Raw genomic sequence first — 17782 nt, 5'->3', positions numbered from 1 at the left:
TTATTTAAAAATTTGTTTTAAAAAAAAGACTCTCTCATTTTGTCTGTATATATACAGCCGAGACGTTTTTAGATGCGATGTAGACTAAAATAATGGTCTTGCAAGATTCAGAAAGCTGCTCAGTATCTGAAAGTTAGGTTTTAGGTGGAAATCAGATTGAGGTAAAGTACAAGTTAAGGCTTAGTTCCACTCAGGTGTGCTTTTTAACAGTTTGATTCCTATAAAACCAAGTGTGCAGGCAGTAGAGTGCAGAAAAAAAATTCCACCTTGCTTATGTTATACTGAAGTTTTTCACCATGCCTATTACCTCAGCACTCAGCAGGCTCAACTACAGAGAACACAAGACTCGCAAGTCTGAGGGATTCCTCAAGCCAGTTTCCGGGTCTGATTTTCAAAAATCATTTCCCCTAGGAACAAAAAGCTTCTCCTTTTTCAATAATAGCTGTATTTGTTAATTCTGAGAGACTGACCAACTTTGAACTATGAAGTGCACTGTTTCTGCCAGCTGTTGTTATGCTTGCTTTCCCAGTGGTTTCTTAAATCAGTGGAATTTCATGACATATACTAGCTTGCTCTCAGCACTGAGAAGCTACTCAACATCTCATGTTCACTCACTTACACCAAGATTGGTATTGCCTTCTATGAAGTCTGACCTTTACATGCACCTGTAAATCCCCTAGGTCACTAGTGATCAAGTTGTTCTTGGCATATGACATGAGACATTTATTTCATTAGTTCACAACTGTACTTTGGGTCTGCGAGAGAGGGTTTCACCCAAGAAGTGACTGCCCTCCCTATAAACTCATCGCTTCTGCTCCACTGCCAGTGACAACACTGCATGTTGAGTCCTGCAGATGAGTGATAGTGAACCTCAAGCCACCTTTGGTGATCTGAAATAAACTTCAGTTTCCATTCAAGTCAAGTTTTCTCTGTGATCTGATTTATAGTCATTGTCTCAAAACACTTCTTATTTATTCACATCCAGTCACAACATATCAATTATTCCAAATATTATCTCCCCTACTGAAGGTTGTTTTGGCAAGAGGAGAAGGGGAAGTTCTTCCAAATTTGCACTTAAACCTTAGCACTATTTATACTTTAGTATGAAGATTTCAAATAACCTAAACTTCTTTTTATTTAATTTCATTTCAGAATTTGTTCTCTTTCAAAACATTCAGGATTGCTTTTCCTGCATTTTTCACTTGAATCCGTCCTACCACACAACTCACATCATTACTTTCACTTATGAAACCAAAATTGGAATGGATTTACCTAAGCTGAAAATTAAAGCTGTTCAGCCACTGATTCACTATAGGATCAAACACCCCTGAGTGAAGACTCACAAGGTGAGATGAGGTTGGTAACTGCGTGAACAACAGCTGTATTAATGTGCAACTCCATCCTATTTTCATGGTCATCTACAGCTGAGTCCTTTGACACGGTCCTCACTCATTACAAAGCTACTATCTTGAAGCTCTGGCTTATTAGAAATGACTTACCATGGAGGAAAAAAGCCCACAAGTAATGTTGAAGTCTTACATCAAATGGAAAGCTTTATTTTCATGCACCCTCACATACATCTGCTTTATATAAATTAAGCACTATAAGCATCTGAAAACAAATCTAAAGATGAAATAAGCGATTTGAAGTAAGTGACTTAGCTTCCATCCTTAAGGCCTCATCTACACGTGTAAATTAATCAAGCCACAGTGGAAACTAAAGTGGGTTTAACAAAACTTCTACAAGCCATTGAGCAGACTAGCCTACAAAAAAAAAATCCTAATTAAAGCCCCAGTCACATCCTACTGAACTGCAGAGGGGAAAACAGTCCAGCAACACGGACGGCCATTTGAACTCCTTGCAACCTAGAATGCATGTGCTGGACTGGGAAAAAGACAACAGAAAAAGAGGATATAGTAGGTGGTTCTTTTGTCTCCTGCCCACATCTAACATCATTACCGATTCAGTTCTGTACTCTGACCAGACTGAAGCTAGATGGATCAAAGTCTTAAATATGCAGAATTCATAGGTGGAATTAAATGGGAAAGAGTGCCATCAATAAACCACTATTTTTTCAGTTTGAGATTTTACTGAGTTTTCCAAAGTAGAATTAAGTGAATATCAAGGAAAGCAAGTCAAATTAAGAGGCTTTGGGGGTGGGGTGGAGAGCAGACCTTCTAAGGACAAACACCAACAGTTTGTTCAGGAGTAAAGCCAAGTGAAGCACAAGTCTGCCACAGTCTGAACTGCAGGAATCTGTGTTGTATACAGAGGAGACATTTGAAAGGTGTCAATAAATTACTTCTCGGAGCAACATGTTTTCCACTTTCTCAAACAGAAAATCCTGCATGATGTTTCCAAGAAGTTTTCCTCCCCTCCCCCAAATACTAAGTCAATAATAGAGCAAAACAGGTCTATTCCACAGAGTATTGCTGCAAACTAATGAGAAGGTGGAGACCATGCTGCCTTCTGCCTTTGTAATAGAAAGACTTCCCAGCTAGTGCAGGTTCAGAAAAAGGAGAAGCAGAGTACTGAGCTAACCTTACTCTTCTCCTTTGAGAAGACAACTTAACAGCTCTGCTCCTTCCATTAGTGTTCAATTATCAGCTGGTTGGTTTGTGGCAGTATGGAACCTCGAGAGATTTTCTGGAACAGTACCATGTTCAGATGCATCCTTAAGTCATCTAACCTATGAAAACCTCCACTGTCGCACAGCTATCATTTCAAATAAACTCAAAAGTCAAATACTGTGTTTCTTCCCTCCCTCTGCTCACCACCTCCTCCTCTACACTCAATACCTGTGAAATGGAGCCTTGACTTTGAACAGTACGCAAACACTTCAGATACTCCGATAACTTGGAGCACAAGCATTTTCAAAACTAAACAGCATCCTCGAGGTACAGGCATCTTATTTTAGCATCAGGAAAGATTTATGGAGGAAAGAAACCATTGCCTGGATGAAGGATAGCAAGATAAAGACATTGCCATAATTCCTTGGCAAGCACCAGGTTAAGGTGACTCACGATCACTTGGGATGCCAGCTGCTTGTTCCTTCACCAACACCACAGCATGTCACTACCTCGGCTGTGCTTACAATCAGTCATAGGGTTGCACTCTGCCTCAGATGAGCTTCCCAATTTACAGCAGAGCTGCCAAAAACAGTTGTGCCAACATAAGCAAGAACATAGTGCAAAGCAGAACTCCCTAAACCACCATTTCCTATTGCTCACCATGATTACTCTATCACAGAACTACAGCCCAAGTTAAGCTCTATCCTTGCATGACACTGAGTACAACACTCAATGTTTTAAGGCAGAGCAGGCTTGTTAGGGAGACAGCAGGAGCAGGAAAAGATAACAGAAGAGAAGTAGGTTAAAGAAAATTACAATCTTTTCAAGAAGTCATTGCAAAAGGATCAAGATTTGGATAGCTAGCAAGAATACAATGTAGCCACCTGACCAAGTTATTGCTACCTAACTATTATATCTGCATTTTCCTTTTCAGTTTTCTGCCAGGTCCTGTCTTTTAAAGAACACAGGCTCATTAAACGTAATTCACTGTCAGTGTGACGAGTTAAGAATAACTTCAAATATCTGTTCTCGTTTAAGTATAAAAATCCAGAAGATGTGCCAGTAAGATCCCCGCATAAAAACATACCTAGTTTTTAATGTTTTGCTTATTTGTTCATCTGTGCTCATTACTTGTTCTCAATACTACATAGCTTAGTATAAACTAGTATATTCAGGAAAGCTTGAAAGCATTCATTACCCATTATCCTATTAAATTCAGTGGCCCCTTTGAAAAATCCGAGTCTTAACCTCTAACTGTTTTTTCTCAAGGGAACATTTTAGAGAATTTGGAAAGACACTGAGATCACCCTCACTCGCTGTCCTGATTCTAGGTGGAGAGTATAAGGTCCAGTACCAATATGAAAGAAAGCTGAATTACTACAGAGAACAAGTGAGGTGCAAAAGGCTGACTTGTAAAACTGGAACTTTCTGAAGTGCATTGTCAGCACTGCTCTTCTGAGCACAGAGTGAGCCATGTCAGGGAGATGGGCTTAACAAAACCATTCACCTCTTCTTTTGCAGTGCCTTTTTTTTTTTTTTCACCCAATTTCCTGAAACCAGCCATAGGGTCATAAAACTGCTAATATAGTGCACAGGAAGCAGCAGAAGCCCTCTCTTCTTTTACACAGCTACGCCAGTCCTTGTTGGATCTTGAAGAAGTGCACATAGCTTTAATAATACAGCAAAACCTTTGAAAACCTGTATCATGGGAATACAAATATAACAGTCTCCATTTCAGCTATATCTTTGAGATTTAAGGGTTGAAACCAGTCTGACAAGTAGAGTCCTTCCACTAATCAATATTCTTTGATTGTTTTTAGACTTCAGATAAATAAACAGATAAATATTAACATGTATGTCTTTGCACAATGCAGATATTTTGTTCCAACTAGAATAAAAGTTTTAACCTATGCATATGTCATTACTTAATATATGAGCCTTCTCCTGCTTTCACCAAATTTCAGTGCACCTTTAAATGTACTTAACTTGCTCAGATTTCTGGAACACATTCTCATTACTGGGAATCTCTACTGAGATACTAGTTGCCAATTTTGAAGTCTCTTGAATTATTGAGATCCATTAGAAACTTTCTGAACATGGAAATTAAACAGCATAATCAAAAGCTAAAGGCTTCTCACTGGGTTAGATTTGTCTCTGCCCAGGACTTTCCTGCACACTAGAAAGGGATAAAGAGATTACTCCAGTGGTTTTTAGCTGCAGTTGGGTACTGGCTCAGACAGCCTGAACTGAAAGTTTCCTTCCTTGTTTCTCACAGCATGTGCCAGCATTTCTTGATGGGAATGCAAAGATTAATTACAGCTGTACTTGCTCTGAACAAATCCTTATATTCAATACAGTCCTGCAAGATTTAGAGTAGCACTAATTAGGGCTTAGAACAACAATTCTGCAAAGACAGACATACTGAGTATTTTTTCTAATTATTTTATGCATAATAAAATTAAAGCTTCTTTCCAGAAGCAGGGTGGCATTTATTCTCAAGAGTTGGGAGCCAAAAGGACTGTTCCAGTCTAAGAACATTAGATTTTGTGTTTTGGTGCTATTGCTGAACGTAAGACATCAAATTATAACTGCTACCACACGTATACAAGGCAAGGATGAGTACAGTTATTTATTCTGTAAATCTTTTGGGACACCCAGACACTTCTCTAGTGGGCTCAAGCACTAAGAGATAAAGACAAAAAAGTTTGTTCTTAATAAAAAAAAATGAGTAAAAAGAAATCTTTTAACTAGAAAAATGGCAATCATTAGGCAAGATGCAAATTCTTGTAATGAATTTTCAACATGGGAGCTGTATCTATGAAGTTGTTTCTCTCATTCACCTTAACCACACCAAAAATACAGTCAAGATTTATTGGCATCCAAGGGCCAAAAGCAAAAACTCCTACAGGCAGCCTTACACAGCACCATAAAAATACAAGGCTTTTTAATCTACCTCCAAGAACCTAAAAGTTAGAAAGTAGGACCACACAAAGTCTAAATTTCAACCTTTTGGTATCCATAGACAGCAGGACATTAATGAAGTGCATTAATGCACTGTACGTTTTACAGACTTTAGAGGTGATTTTGCCCTAAGTTTTTGATCTTTAAATGAAAAAAATGGAAAAACTGTAGCATGCCAGGAACTCACTATACAGAGTACTAGAACAGCCAGTAGCACAGCTCTTTTTATTCAGCGTCCGACTCAGTTCCCATATGGTAGGCATATCAATTTCTTGTTATCCACTTATTTATTATGTATGATCTGCTCGTTACTTTCCAACTTATCCTCCCAATTCCATGCAGGCTACATTTCATCCAGCTGTTGCATTTTGTCATAACCTAAGGCCAGGAGCAATTCATGGCAGAAATCCTTTTATTTTTCCACAGAGCATTTAGTACAGAGGGCTTTAATCCTTGGTTGAGACTTCAGGTAGGCACTGTAACAGATTGCTATTCTCCAACACTTTTCCATTTGCACTGTTTTGAAAAAGTCATAATTCATTACCTTTCTGGTTCTTGTTATTTCTCTCCAATAGCAGAAAGTATTTAAGAACAGCTAATAACCATTTTACCCATCACACAGCCTTCTATGGATAGTTCTGCTTGAGAGAAAGGCTTCTCTCATTGAGAAAAGATACTGCACAAGTGGATTTTGCTAGAATTCAGAATGCTTTGCAGTGTAAAATGATTTATGACCTTTGATTCTCTAAATGGTTTTGAATCCAGCCTACTTTAAATGCAAGTTCTTCTCACCTCTTGCTCAGTTGCACTTAAAGCATAACAGAGATTATCAAGTGAAGCATTCCTTGGTGTAGGCGACAGACAACATGTTTTGAAGGCATCCTCAACTCTGCCTCCTGCTCCAGCTTAGTCCTGAATTTGAATCTCAGCGACTGTCAAGACACACTAGCGCTGGTACAGCCAAACACCATGCTGCTCAAGGAGTTCTTCTGGTGGCAGCAGGCCCATTAACATATCTCATTTAAGCATTTATTTTTAGAATACTGCAAATATAATAGAAGACAGAGCATTTAACTTCCGTAGATGCAAACTGACAAACTATACAGTATTGGCCAACATCCACAGAATTTTGTGCAAAGGTTTCCAGCTGTGTTTTGCTTTATGTTACCTCTCAATTTTTAATAAAACCCAAACTATAACTCACTAACTCTCACCTCCTTTAACAAAATGCCACTTTTGTTTGAGAGTTCTTACTTGACACTTTGATCTGAAAAAAAATTTCCTATTTGGTCTTAGAGACAGGATTAGAAGCCAGGGACTCCAACTGCTAATCCTTCCAACTACAGACCAGCCACAATCCTTTGCAGTATTATACTTAAACAAGCAATTAACTTCTTTTGCTGTACAAAGATGAGTCAAACTCCACAACATGACCATAAACTTTTGAGGTCTTGGGATTAGAGGACAGAACTAGAACTAAGAATTTAAATCTGGACCTCTGGCACTTAATTGCCACAATACTGGCATAAAACCTTGCTTAGATATTTAACTGAAGAGAAACATCTCTAATTCACCCCACTATATGAGTCCAGAGCAGGATATTACTCAAGCTGCACAGATGAAGTCTGCAAGTTAACGCTCTTTTAAGTTAACATGACATCTTATGTCAGATTAAGCCACTGTTTCAGAATTCTAACATAACAAAATCAGCTTATAACAGACTATTACTGTTATTTTTATAAAAACAAACAAGTGGCAAATTTAAGGGAAGGCTTAGGTTATATAGCACTATCATTCCTTAAGCATAATAGCTAAATTCAAACAGGCCTACTTACCATCCACAGCTTTACAATTAGCTTTTTTAAAATATATAATTTTCATGTAACATTGTTAGACACAGATGTACCTGACTTTCAGCACTAACACTGTGTAATTACAAAACACCAAGGCTCAGCAACAGCAAACATGAGTTTCTGGTTTGTAGCACTACTGTCAATCCATTGTTTTTAAAAAAATGTTCTGGGTCAGAGTGGTATGTCCCATCCAGATCTAGAAAAGAAGAAAAATCCACATAACTTCCCCAGCAATAATTTAGTTTCACAGGAGTTCTGCAAACTAGAAATACTCAAGCAAAGCTCAAAAGTAATTTGGCAAAGAGTTGCTGCCTAGTCCCAATTACATGTGTTAAATGGTAACAAGATTTCCCATGCTGGCACTTTGAACAGTGTGGCTATTTCCTTTGTACATCTCACCAGCATTGGTCAAGCCCCAATGGATTTCACTGATTAAATATGTGAGTTTCACAGCTCTGAAAAAAAAAAATCATCCTTACAGAATAAGCAACATTCACAGCCTCTTGTGTAAGCTCATATTCGAACAGTAGTTTGCAAAAAGAAGAGCTCATTTTTGTGTTCTAGCCAATTGTATAAGCTGGAGTTGATTTGACACTCGGTATTTCCTCAAGAGGAAGTGCCTTAGCAAGTGCATTACGTCAATACCAGGCACAAGTACTCCTGCATTTCAGTGCTGCGGCATATCCGTTGAAAGAAGAGTACAACACTTTGAAACATGCTTTTAAGGCTAACTCTACTCTGCCCTTACATCTTAAGGACAAATGATCAGTTCAAAACTTCTTATTTAAGGATTCAAGAAATCTCTATTAAAGCGCACTGAAGAATTCTGACAAAATAGAGCCCACTCCTGCAGACTTCATTTAACATGCCACTTCAGAAGCCACTTACTCCTCATGTCAAGGTTAGTACTCTGCTTTGCTGCCCACCCTCTCAATTCACTGGGCTTATAGAGGCAGTCAAATGCTGCCACATAACCTCCGTATGCTACAGCAGCTGGTATATAGCCTAACTCCTGATCATCTTATGTTACTGCCATACCTAGTATTTCTGTACCAAAATAAAGCCATTTAAGCAACTTTGTCCACTCTGTATTAAGAACTAGTGGGAATGACTAGTGCCTCACGTCCGCACTGCCCAAAACACACAGCTGGCTGCCCACGGGGCTTTGAAGCCATCAGCTCCTTGCATAAGGAGAATGCAGCAACAAAGCTATACTAATGCAAGGCGCAGGCTGTTCACTATGCAACATCTCCAGCACACTATCTGTTCTAGCAGGCATAATTTAACCACTTTGATTTATTTCAAGTGTCTGCTTAGAGGGAAAAAACCCACATAGTTAATTCATAGGGGAGTGACTCATGTCCTGTTACAAACATCCTATATTGGGTCTGCATGGCAAGGTTTTGGTAGCAGGGGGGCTACAGGGGTGGCTTCTGTGAGAAGCTGCCAGAAGCTTTCCCTGTATCCAATAGAGCTAATGCCAGCTGGCTCCAAGACGGACCTGCCGCTGGCCAAGGCTGAGCCCATCAGCAATGGCGGTAGCACCTCTGGGATAACATATTTAAGAAGGGGCGGGGGGGAACTGTGCAACTGCAGCCAGAGAGAGGAATGAGAATATGAGCGAGGAACAACTCTGCAGACACCAAGGTCAGTGAAGAAGGAGGGGGAGGAGGTGCTCCAGGCACTGAAACAGAGCTTCCCCTGCAGCCCCTGGTGAAGACCATGGTGAGGCAGGCTGTCCCCCGGCAGCCCATGGAGGTCCATGGTGGAGCAGATATCCACCTGCAGCCCATGGAGGTCCCCATGCTGGAGCAGGTGGATTCCCAAAGGAGGCTGTGACCCCATCAGAAGCCCACACTGGAGCAGGCTCCTGGCAGGACCTGTGGCCCCATGGAGAGGGGAGCCCACGCTGGAGCAGGTTTGCCAGCAGGACTTGTGACCCCACAGGGGACCCATGCTGGAGCAGTTCATGAAGAACTGCAGCCCGTGGGAAGGACTCATGTTGGAGCAGTTCGTGGAGGACTGTCTCCCATGGGAGGGACCCCACGCTGGAGCAGGGGAAGAGTGTGAGGAGTCCTCCCCTGAGGAGGAACGAGCGGCAGAGACAACGTGTGATGAACTGACCACAACCCTATTTCCCATCCCCCTGCACCGCTGGCAGGGAGGAGGGAGAGAATTCAGAGGTGAAGGTGAGCCTGGGAAGAAGGGAGGAGTGGGGGGGAAGGTGTTTTATGATTTAGTTTTTATTTTCTCCTTACCCTACTCTGATTTGATTGGCAATAAATTAATTGATTGGTAATTAATTTTCCCCAAGTCAAGTCTGTTTTGCCTGGGACAGTAACTGGTGAATGATCTTTCCTTGTCCTTATCTCAACTCACGAGCCTTTAATTATATTTTGTCTCCCCTGTCCAGCTGAGGAGGGGAGTGATAGAGAGGCTTTGGTGGGCACCTGGCATCCAGCCAGGGTCAACCCACCACATATCCCCAATACCCCCAACAGAATGGTGAATCGATATAAAAGAAATGGTCTTTAAAACATTTTCCAGAGTCTTCCCACATCCAAGGCTTCAGAGGCTCTTAGTATTTGAAGTATTACTGGAAGTGTTCCATACAATTCCCTGTGCAGAGATGTAAAAATAGCTATGGACACAGTATTCAGTTTTTGTCTATATTTGCAAGTCCCTTACTTCCCTCTCAGGAACCACTACTTCCCATTAATGCTGACTTTTTTTTTTTTTAAAAAGGAGCTATTAAAGCATTAGAAATTCTTTCAACAGTGCAGTGGACATCAATAATAATATATCAATAATAACAATTAAATTTAAATTGATACTCTAGTGATGCATCATTAATATATTCTGTATATTAAGAATAACTGCATTAAAACAGATGCCTTTTGCAGCCTCCTTGGATGGCCATGCTCTTTTCTGTATCAAGAAGGGCGGGTATCTGTAAGCACAAGTCAGAAGCTGGTCTGGCTGCATGTGAATAACTCAGCACAGTTGCCTTAACTGCAAACAAGGTTTGGAGTTCAGAGTAAATAGCCCCATCAATCCTGAAGAGATGAGAATATGACTTGTACCACAGGAGAAGTTCAAGAGCTCTTGGAATACATAGTTACAGGCTAGAAAGACTTGGTATTTTGAAGGGAAGCAGCAAGAATCATTCAAATAGAGATACTGCTTTGACTAAGAGTAGTTACGATGGAGATTTAAAAAAAACAAACCAAAACACAACATTGTGCATGTTTAAAACACTGTTAAAACAATGGCAATTTTGCTTTAAAAATTGATGAAGCCAGATGATGGCCTTTGCAGATCTGCTCATTGTTAGGTTAAGCTCTGTAACAGTGCTAGTGCACAATATGTATCTGTTCTGACCATGACAAAAGTATCATTTTCTTGCCTGACAAGCCCTGTTTGTCCCATCTTTACCCACAGTGACATGAAGCATGCCAGGCTGCAAGAAGTCAAAAAAGTAGCTAACCTCTCTTCAGATTTTGTTTGTTCTGGACACATTAAAACAAAAGTGAATGGCTTCTCACTTTCTCCCCCTAGAGACCTGGGAGGAAGAAAAAAACAACAAAACAAAACCCACCTGACCAAAGCAATTCCTGTTGGCCTTAGTCTCCATGATTTATGACATAAAAAGAAACATCATTTACAGGTGCAAAAAAGCTTGCAGATTATTATACATGCACCTGAACTCCCAAATATAGACAAATACTTGTTATTAGGCTCAAACTGAAGAAGCTTCCACCCTTTCAGCTACATCATAATTGAAGTCCCAAGGTCCCTTCTCCAAGGAAGCCAACCCAAATAGAATTTGTCTCCACCTGCTGGCAATGAAGAATTAATTTGCCAAGTTGCCCAAACTACCACGGGCAACCTCAAAAGAACAAATGTTACAGGACATTGAGACACATGATAAATGTATTCCTTTGTAACATACAGACAGAAAACGGGGTAGGATAATGAGGGCAAGAGAGAAGAATCACATACTGATTACAAAGGAATTCCTATTCTAGTAGTTAAAAACGAGGACAGAGACGTGACAATGTAACCAAACATACAATGAAGCTTTTGTCCACAAACTACTTGGCTTGCATACAAGGAACAGAGGAACTTGGGTCGGTGGGGACCAGCTGAGGCGGGGGAAGAGTGAGAGGCTGATGTTTGTGAAAAGAAAGTGAAATTGGTTAGTCTGCTTTAAGAAAGACAGTGAAGAAAAAAAAAAAAGCAAAAAAGCACCCTGCTATTGTAGAATCCACCCACTCACTTCTGAAAGGCTCAAAGACCCAGACAGGGATTTACAGCCAGCACTTCCAGGCACTGAATATGAAGCAGAAAACACTCAAATGCCCAGAGGCAGCTTCTGTGGTCCCAGAGAAGAAGCTTTCAGATTGTATGAGCTTATGGTCAGAGCCATTTTCTTTCAACAAGTTTGCTACTGCTGAGTCAGTCATTAAGCTTAGCATTACAGACCATAGAAGACACCTGTACACTGCAATTTTCAGCTCTAGTTAACCAGCCAACATGTTTTACTCTTTATTTTTAAACAAAGTCACACAACTTCCTGGAGAAATATACAGAGTTCAAAAGCAGACCAATATAATCCTACGGCTTAGGAACCAAAATAACAACAATAATAAAAAAGAGCTGGTGTTCAGTTGACTATAAGACTAGGGTGAAGAAAACGCACATGCTGAACAAGGTTATTTTTTCAAACATTGTCAAGAAGCATTCAGAAAGATCATAGTAATGTAAAGCTTCAAAATTTTGGTGATGATTTTAAAACTATTATAAAGATAAGAAATTCAGTTCAAACCAAGCATATTCCATTTAATAGCTCACATACTACATGAGAGAGAGTGCTGATGCAGAGGTTTTCTTTAGCCTTCGTTAAAATCAGTTCAGAAAAGATTTATTTTCTCAGAGTCCACTATATCTGGCTTCTATTTATTTACATGAGTCTATATCCAGCAAGGGTTTAAACTAAATGAAGGTATGGGTTTATACACATCATACGAATTATAAATAAGGCATCTCCTTAAACCACCTGCTTTCTTTAAAAAGTTATGCAGTTTTAAACTTTTTTTTTTAAAAGGAATGGTACTGCCGCTAATCCCCGTGTACTGAGGGAATCAGACTTTTGCTGAACCTAGAAGCGAGGCATGGAAACTTGTTCAAGTTATTAAGGTCCTAATTTGCCTAGTGATCAATCCAGAAGTAGCATTTGTATCCTTGAGAACACCATTACATTTAACAAACTTTTATGCAGTAAGTGCTTTTTATTTACAATTGAGGTACTTTATAACCTCCTGGTGATGCAGCCTGCACAGTAAAATAATAGCACCCAGGATTTTAAAGTTGTTACTGCCACGGATGCATGCAGTGGGACTGAGTTACACAGTATTTTTGCAGTACACCATATTGTTGCACTATTGACAAGTTAATAGTTTTGGTACCTGCAGCAGTTCCAGTTGCCCCAGTAACATTAAACAGGTTATATGAACGCCATCCAAAAAGATGCACGATAGAACTATACCATGATGTTGACGATGACAGCATATTAAACGATCACTTGCGTGCCTGGATGCTTGGTTTTCATGGGGCTTTTTTATTTTTTGGTATTTCCTGTTTAATCCTCAAAGCCAGAGAATGCAGAGGTAGGCCTGCTAGTCTTGGAATGCTATTTATTCAACAAACTGGACTTCTTTTTTCCAGTTTGATGCAATTTTATTGCTAACCAGTACAGGAATAAACCTCCCACATGATCCCAATCTGAACCTCCCCTTAAAAACAAAACCCATGCTTCGTCATGGCATTTCCCAGAAAAAAAAATTCTTAACAGGCTGGTGATGCAAATACTGCTTATACTGGATTCTTAGTAGTTGTCTCATGTTAAATTCAAGTTCCCTGTGGCATGAACCATCTTTTTATTCCACGTCTGAACAGTGCTTAGAACAGCAAAGTCTTAGTCTGTGTCTACAGACACTAGGAATTATGGAATAATTAATCTACCTTCTCTCCCCCCTGCACACACACCCCCCCCCCCATCCCCAGTGCTGTAACATGGAAATTGTTACATTTTTAGCCTAAGGAAATGAGGTTTATACAATCACCCTGTGACAATTTTACATAGTCATTTTATTTATTCTTTTGCCATTTACCATTCTCAAGATACTTCAGAGACGGATTTCAAAAATATGCAACAAGACTCAAAAAGGCATCTTAGTGGAGACAGATGAGCACCTAAGGGCTGCAACATGAGTTTAACTACAGCATTAGACACTGGAGAACCCACGCAGAGGAGTAGCATGAGGAAACAAACTACAAGAATTTCACTGCTGAATTTCTCTAGTTTTTCTGTAGCTATATCGAGTTCCTCTGTAAGAGTCTAAGGGAGACTATACAAAGCCATGTTTCTATCCTCTACCTAATTCCTCTAATTAAACATTGATAGCATATCCAGGCATGAAGGATTTCACCTTTAACTGCCCCCCACCCCCCTTTTTTTTAATTAATAAAAGCTGAATGAAGTTTGGGGACAGAACACCTGAAACAAAGAATTCTATCTGCACATTAAAGCATAATTAATGTCAAAATCATAAAGGTACATTTATTAGAACAATTAGGATATCATCCCATATCATCTTCCAAGAACTAGTAACAGTGATACTAAGGTGCATGGAATCAGTACCTTGTTTCACTGAACAGAGAAGAAAGAGAGAAAAAAGCGTGCCCATCTTGTACATAGGAAGAAAAAGGAGTGGATTATGAGCAGCTGTCAGAAACATATTCTGTACCAGAAGTGCAGCTATTTTGGCACAAGAGCATGAAAATATAATAACAAGAAAGCAAGGAAGATAGCACATTTTTAAGCTCACTGTCATCTTTCAGTTGCTTATCCAAGTTTCACTTGCAGACGTCAGGATGAAAAGAAACAGTCAAACAGCAGCAGCCGGAATGGGTGTTGCATTCACTTCAAAAGATCTGCATGCAGGAATAGTTTGCCAGTATCAATATAGTGCAAGCTGGCAGGACTGGAAAGTTACAAATTAAGTGTGCCTTCATCAGTGACCTACTATGAACAGACCTACTGAGTTGCTAAAATATTTTTAGTTCAACCAATTCCTGCCTTTTTTGGTTCCTCTTGCTCTTCCAGTTTATCCAGTCATGTGCACTTTTCCACTCCCTCTTTCTGCCATGCAGTTTTTCAAGTTTGGCTCCAATTACCATTTGTTTCTGATGCTGAAAAGTGCTCAGATTTACAGTATTACTACAAACAGCTCATATGATGGCTAAATCTTGCATGTAGCAAGCAATCTTTCAACTGAAGAGAGATTTATAAAGCAGGAAACTTTTTTCCTCCCACCACAAAGATGGATGTACTCACCAGCTGATACTCGCTCCGACGGCTGAAGGCTTCCTTGATTCCCGAATCCCTCCACAGCGCACCCAGTGCAGGTACATACAGCTGGAAGGTGGCAGGCTCTATGGGCATTCCAGCTTTGTTTTCAAAAGCCATCAAAAACATTCCATGCTTCTCATTCTCCGTGTACTGCCAAGGGATCCCCAGTTTGTCCCGTGCATCAACCAGAACCCTGCAGCCCTAAAGAATGATTCAGATAAGAAAGTCAGTGATAAAGATTAAAGTGTAAAAGAAGGACTCAGAGGTACTTGAAGCTTTTTTTTTTTGACACTATTTTGGTGAGACTGAACTCAGGAGAGAATCATAAACATTCTTTATTGCAACATCTCCAACAGAAATAAGATAGAAGGAGCTTACTTGTGTAAGCAACTTAGCCACAACGTATCTCTCCAGGTGGAAAAACATACCAGCAGCAACAGCCAGTTGCAACAAGCAATACTACCAACAGATAATAAAAGTAAACATCAAATGCATAGGAAAAGTTTCTGGGAACTAATGTATGCTCCCCATAACTGTAGTTTTAAAAGTAACACCATGCCTGAAACCGTATTCATCCATCTCTTTCTTTGCATTTGGGTTTTAGATACCAAAGAGGACATACTAGCTTTCTCAAGCATTAGGAAATCAGAAGAGCATTAAAAAATATTGTTGAAAGAACATACTGTATATTCTGATGAAGCAAAATATAGTCAGCATCCAAAATCAAGGAAACTTTGTAACTACCAGTGCTGTATGCATCCACCAACGATTCTGACATGATCTGCTTGGATGCTATACAACACAGCTATCCAACTTTAGAGATTTCTTGAAAATTTGCTGTAAATGAGCATCTTCCGTTGAGACACTTTCATCCAAATGGTTACCTCCAGTAGGAAAGCCCAGTGGTAAGAGGACTGAAGACACTGCATAGATTTCAAACTACTAGGCTCAGTAAAGCAGGTGCAGTTTTCCATCAGCATCAGCTTACTTTTGGAACTTGCCACACATTAACTAAGAAGTCATGACAAGTAGGTTTTGGTACTCTAATTCTGGAAAAAAATCTGGAAGGAAAGTGATCTAATTCTCAAATTTAACTCAGGATTACTGAGATGGCTTAATTTCACATTTTGCAGTTTTTATGGAAACTTAATTTCTTATTCATGGCAACAAGCCAAACACATGAGGTTAAGTAACTTTGAAACTTCCATCTTGAATCTAACTACACCTATACTAAATAGCTTCAGATGGCCAATAGTTATTTCTCAATAGTAAGCACCATTTTAGTAATGGATAGATCTGTTAATGGTGGCTTAGCATCTCAAGTACCATCTAATTCACAAATAAAATACGTAGGTTATATTAAACTACTTTTCTCATTGTGTTGATCTTTTGGTTCTACAGTTTATGAAAATAAAATAAAAAACCCAAAATTTAAATTCTGTTTCCACAGCTATTCACATGAACCTCCATGTTATTGGAGTGATTTTTTTTTTTGCATACAGCAAAAAATTGCAGCATCAAGATTGCACATATGTTTTCTTAACACTTGAACCTCTCACCTTTCCAGTCCTTTAACAGCACCACACAAGAACAGTAACTTTCCCAATGGAAATTAAGATTGGAGAGGGAAGTGAGAAGCAACTTAGCGTGAGTGTCACAGAATAGCAACTCAAAGCGAAGCATTGCAGTTGTCACTATGCAACAGTGATCCTGAAGTGCAGTTTCCCAAAATGTAAATATTTATGATTCTCTAGTGATTGTTACTTTATTTTTATAAAGTAGAGAATATATCTCCACAAGACCATGAAAAGACTAAAATTGAATATATTTACAAACTGCTGCTTTAAATTCCAGACATAACTATTTAGTAACTGTCATACAGACCAAAAGCCAACTCTCATTCCTAGTTACAGAGTTTATCCCTTTAACAGAATTCTTTAGATCTGCATTATTTGAATGGTGTCAACAAATGTAAGCATGAAGAAGAAAAACCACTTAGAAGTTTCTGTCTCTGAATTGCAGATGCCTGCACCACATCTCTCGACCTTAAACACTTTTGCAAGCCCATCACTTGCACAGAACACCATCCCAGCTGCAAGTCAAAGCCAGTGCCAGCTCCCCACTACCTCCAGTCGAGAATTTCGAGATTTTTCAAAGCATTGTGCTAACCAAGACTGGTGGGACACCGCTATTTCTAGGTATTTAATGCCAGGTTTGTTTCTGTTCAGTAAGAAGTGGTGTTTATGAACAGAAACAGTTAATCAGTACTCTGTGCCGGCCAGCGATCACCATCTCCCCACGCCTCAGGCCCTGCAGAGCTCCCAGCCCACACAGGCCAGCTCTGACCTTTCACCTGCTTTGGCTCCAGCTCTCTGCAACCATCTCCCCCAGCCGCTCAGCTCCGGCTTTTGGCTTTTCTGTCTTACAGCTCTTGGACTGATTTAACCCTTACCCATCTCACAGCTACCACAGTCCCTTCAGAACATCTCAAAGGAACGACAGCAAGATCGCATAATTCCTGTTCGGATAAAGCAGTAGTGGGACCTCAGTCTCGGCGCATTTCCCCACACTGTTGCTCTGCCTTTCCCTGCTCCCACTGGAGATATGGAGGATCGAGAGACTGTTGTTAAGGAAAGTTTCATCATTTGTTTGGAGAAAACCACAGAACAGTTTCAATCCAGGGCATAGAGAATGCTCCAGTCCCAGAATAGTCACTTATCTGCTGGCTGCTGCTCACTGGAAATGCAGGTTTGAATCTCCCTGGGGCAAGAGAGGGAACTAAGCTTAGACCTCACAGACCCTATGCAAGTGCATTAGCTACCATTAGGTTACACATGGGGAGCGCATAGCATCAGCACCGTCCTCTGACTGTTTGAGAGAGAGAAATGGTTACCACCAAATCACACACAGAGCCCGACCTGGGACAAAGTGGCAGATTCAGAGGCAGATACATCAGCATTAGCACTGACAGAACAGAGATGTAT

The 17782-nt window shown here is 40.0% G+C and overlaps 1 protein-coding gene across 1 annotated transcript in view; it reads right to left on the bottom strand.

Moving 5' to 3' along the window:
* Window positions 1-17782, bottom strand: part of GNA12 (G protein subunit alpha 12) — a 39451-nt gene that overhangs the window by 10885 nt on the left and 10784 nt on the right. Inside the window, exon 2 of the mRNA XM_072877550.1 lies at window positions 14784-14999. Within this exon, the coding sequence (XP_072733651.1) occupies window positions 14784-14999 (216 nt within the window). The remainder of the gene's footprint in view (window positions 1-14783; window positions 15000-17782) is intronic.

This window comes from Ciconia boyciana, chromosome 13, assembly GCF_034638445.1.
Source record: "Ciconia boyciana chromosome 13, ASM3463844v1, whole genome shotgun sequence".
NCBI classification, from domain to species: domain Eukaryota; kingdom Metazoa; phylum Chordata; class Aves; order Ciconiiformes; family Ciconiidae; genus Ciconia; species Ciconia boyciana.
This window is presented reverse-complemented; position numbering and strand designations above follow the sequence as displayed.